At 40.1% G+C, this 4,641-nt stretch overlaps 1 protein-coding gene across 1 annotated transcript in view; it reads right to left on the bottom strand.

Moving 5' to 3' along the window:
- Positions 1–227: 227 nt before the first annotated feature.
- LOC308375274 (prolactin-like) overlaps positions 228–4,641 on the bottom strand; it is a gene marked incomplete at both ends in the record, with an annotated part of 6,709 nt that continues 2,295 nt past the window's right edge. Inside the window, 3 exons of the mRNA XM_080851350.1 lie at positions 228–470; positions 793–975; positions 2,294–2,401. Coding sequence (XP_080707476.1) covers positions 228–470; positions 793–975; positions 2,294–2,401 — 534 coding nt within the window. The remainder of the gene's footprint in view (positions 471–792; positions 976–2,293; positions 2,402–4,641) is intronic.

Here is a 4,641-nt window from a genome sequence, read left to right as displayed (position 1 = left end):
AAGTGGTTGAAGGCTTCTGAGAGCTTTTCTGTCAGTGCTGGTGTCAATAAATCTGTGTGTGTGTGTGTGTGTGTGTTTGTGTGTGTGTGTGTGTTTGTGTGTGTGTGTGTGTGCGTGTGTGTGTGTGTGTGTGTGTGTGTGTGTGTGTGTGTGTGTGTGTGTGTGTGTCTGTGTGTGTGTGTGTGTGTGTGTGTGTGTGCGTGCGTGTGTGTGTGGTGTGTGTGTGTTCAGCATCCATGCTCTGGTACAATCCTGCACTTGAGGATCTTCAGGTAGTTCTGGACCTTGTTGGAGTCTCTGCGGAAGCAGAAGAGCAGCATGTGGTGGTCAAGGGCCTCTGCCTGTGTCTCTGCCTGTGCCTGTGACTGTGCCTGTGCCTGTGGCTGCCCGTTGTCTGCGGAGGACAGGAAGGAGTCTGGGGAGGACGCCACGCTACTCACAGAGTTACTGATCATCCCCAAGTGCTGCATCTACAAAGAGGAACACGCACAGGCGTGTAAGTGTACAGCTGCTACACCGTTGCTCACCACTAGGTGATTGTTTTACGTAAAAATTACTTATCTCCAATGCAAAACAAATACATAAAATGACAACATTTCGAACAGATAATACATTTGCCCCATAAGAGGACGGGACTTTTGCTGTCATGTTGCCACTAATTGCCCTCACAAGCCCCCCTCACACACATTCCCACACAACCAACTCTATGGTCCCATAAAATAACGATAACAATTATAATTAAAAAATGAAAGACATAAAATTACAAAGTGACGGGCATGGAAAAGCAGGTACCTTCTCAACGACCGTCTCGACGCCCTTCCGTAGCTCGTGCATCATGTCTCGCATGTCCAGTGCCTTGTTGCTGTTGACGCTGTTGAAGACGTCCCGCTCCAGGGCCATGCTATGATGCAGCTGCCCCAGCGGCTCCTTCCAAGCCATCAGCAGCTTCAAGATCACCTCTGTGAGCTCCTCACGCTGTAGGCACAGACAGGAATATTAGTAGGGATAGGCACGCTCTACTTCCCAAAAAATAAATGCGATTTTGACAGGAAGACAGGAATATAACAGCTTAATACAACTTGAATGTTATGTCATGTTCTCATTAAGATAAACAGAGATACACAAGGCGTTATGGACATGCGAGTATCAGCTTATATCATATAAGGCACATTAAACAGTCAACAGGGTCCACATACAGTTTTTACAAACATCTATAGGAAACATCATACAACACATTAAACATAATGAAAGATCAACAAGACAAAGGTTGGAGTCGAAAACAAAACAAAAACAAAAACCTCATACTGCACTCAAAGCATATATGAAGGCACAACCTCATACTAAACTAGAAAGCATAACCTCATACTAAAATAGAAAGCATATATAAAGCGCAAGTTATTACCCATGTACCCAAATTAACATCATAGGCAGTCAAAAAGGGGTTGTAAACTGACTAGAATTGAGAGGGATATCTGGGCATCATCGGCGTAGCAAAGATAAGAAGTCCCCTGCTTCCTGAATATGTGTCCAAGGGGGGCAGTAGACAGAGTGAAAACAGAAAGGGACCTAATGTTGAACCCTGTGGAACTCCACACGAGATAAGCTGATATCAAACCCTGTGGAACTCCACACGAGATAAGCTGATATCAAACCCTGTGGAACTCCACACGAGAGAAGCTGATATTGAACCCTGTGGAACTCCTCACGAGAGAAGCAGATATCGAACCCTGTGTTACGCCACACGAGAGAAGCTGATATCAAACCCTGTGTTACGCCACACGAGAGAAGCTGATATCGAACCCTGTGGAACTCCACACGAGAGAAGCTGATATCGAACTCTCTGGAACTCCTCACGCGAGAGGACGGCAACATTCGAGGAGATTTTTTTTAGCTAGAACCCCCCACCCCAACCCCTGTTTTCAATAATGCAATTACTATCCAAATTATATAGACATGCTGCTTTATAGCCTGTATAAATAAAATCACGACACATAGACAGATGCATGTGTTACAAAAATGTTACAAAAATGTTACAATTTTGTTTTGTATGTGTGTATTTGTGTGTGTGTGTGTTTGTATGTATGTGTTTGTGTGTGTTTTGGTGAGTAGAATATGCTGAGTAGAGCGTGATAAGTTAGTGAGCTGAATGATCAGACTAAAAGCATGCAGGGACATGCGCACACACACAGGCACTCTCGCAAACACACACAAACAACCACACCACAATGTTATGATTGCAAATACACACACATACAAATACACGTGCTCACACAAGATTAAAACAAGAGCTTACAGCCAATTTCTGTGCATTCTCTTTGCCATTTGGTGTTAGTATGTTAGACGTGTGGCATCTAGGGAAGACCCTGCCTATGTGGTTTCTGCTGGGCGAAGAGTTATGCTCCTTCAGGAGACCCAAGAGAGGAAACGAAAGAGGGAAAGAGAGGAGGTTTAGTAAAGTTGGTAAGAGGAAGTCAATTCAAGATTAACTTTTTTATTTTGCAAAGCTTTATAGAACCTGTTACTATATATGTCACACAATTTATAGATCCTTGTTGCATATAGTTATCATGACTATGTGAGTACTTGCAGGAAAATACATGTTTCTTTGTATTAGGAGATGCTCTAATAGCTAATCATTTTCTATTATAGAAATACCATTAATCACCATCATCATTGTCATCATAAATGTATTGCTATTGCATGATAAGTACTTCTATTATCCATATACACAACTTTAAATGCAAAACAAACATAGAATGACGTCTCTTTCATCATTATCATAATGTCAAGCAAAAGTTGTCATGGAGAACTAGAGCTAACTGGAAAGGAGGCCTTAGTTCGGATATGTCATGATAATATAGTTTGCCATTAGCACTGCTTGCTACAGTAGGTTGGTACAGTAGTTGGTACAGTAGGGTAAAAAAAAAACATGGCACCGTACATGCAAAGAATTTCAGAACTACAGTGTCCCAGAGGAGACAAACAGCGAGAATCAATGGATTCTTATGGGGAATAGAGTTTGATAACAAGGCCTGTCATGCCATCTTTTATGATTGTAAAAGGTTATGTTGTCTTGCTGAATATCAAATTCTCATTACAAAGACATCCAAAACAATGCCAAGTTTGCTTTTAAAAACTCCCATCATTGAAAAAGTCCTTCGTGTTCATAACAGTTGATTATGACAGTTTCATGTCAGCCTTATGCACACCCCGTCAAATAAAGTGTTACCGAAAGGTTTTATTTTCAGCCCAAACTAAACTTTTGTTGTGAAATGTTCCCTTTGAAATATTATTACGTAATGTCTCAGAGTTTTAAACTGATAGTAAAGTTGCATCAGGACCCAAACCTGCCGCAGGGCTAAGACACAACTATTACTGTAAAATCACCAAACCAGCCTATTCTGATGATAGTGTTCTGGATATCTAACCAAACTAGCCTATTCTGATTATAGTGTTCTGGATATCTCACCAAACCAGCCTATTCTGATGATAGTGTTCTGAATATCTAACCAAACTAGCCTATTCTGATGATAGTGTTCTGAATATCTAACCAAACTAGCCTATTCTGATTATAGTGTTCTGGATATCTCACCAAACTAGCCTATTCTGATTATAGTGTTCTGAATATCTAACCAAACTAGCCTATTCTGATGATAGTGTTCTGGATATCTCACCAAACCAGCCTATTCTGATGATAGTGTTCTGAATATCTAACCAAACTAGCCTATTCTGATGATAGTGTTCTGAATATCTAACCAAACTAGCCTATTCTGATTATAGTGTTCTGAATATCTAACCAAACTAGCCTATTCTGATTGTAGTGTTCTGAATATCTCACCAAACTAGCCTATTCTGATGATAGTGTTCTGAATATCTAACCAAACTAGCCTATTCTGATTATAGTGTTCTGAATATCTAACCAAACTAGCCTATTCTGATTATAGTGTTCTGAATATCTAACCAAACTAGCCTATTCTGATGATAGTGTTCTGAATATCTAACCAAACCAGCCTATTCTGATTATAGTGTTCTGAATATCTAACCAAACTAGCCTATTCTGATGATAGTGTTCTGGATATCTCACCAAACTAGCCTATTCTGATGATAGTGTTCTGGATATCTAACCAAACTAGCCTATTCTGATTATAGTGTTCTGAATATCTAACCAAACTAGCCTATTCTGATTATAGTGTTCTGGATATCTCACCAAACTAGCCTATTCTGATGATAGTGTTCTGAATATCTAACCAAACTAGCCTATTCTGATGATAGTGTTCTGGATATCTCACCAAACTAGCCTATTCTGATGATAGTGTTCTGGATATCTCACCAAACTAGCCTATTCTGATTATAGTGTTCTGGATATCTAACCAAACTAGCCTATTCTGATTATAGTGTTCTGAATATCTCACCAAACTAGCCTATTCTGATTATAGTGTTCTGAATATCTAACCAAACCAGCCTATTCTGATGATAGTGTTCTGGATATCTAACCAAACTAGCCTATTCTGATGATAGTGTTCTGGATATCTAACCAAACCAGCCTATACTGATGATAGTGTTCTGGATATCTAACCAAACTAGCCTATTCTGATGATAGTGTTCTGGATATCTCACCAAACTAGCCTATTCTGATTATAG

This window comes from Sprattus sprattus (genome assembly GCF_963457725.1).
Source record: "Sprattus sprattus genome assembly, chromosome: 14".
Classification (NCBI taxonomy): domain Eukaryota; kingdom Metazoa; phylum Chordata; class Actinopteri; order Clupeiformes; family Clupeidae; genus Sprattus; species Sprattus sprattus.
Note: the sequence above shows the minus strand (reverse complement) of the source record. Positions and strands in the feature narration are given on the sequence as shown.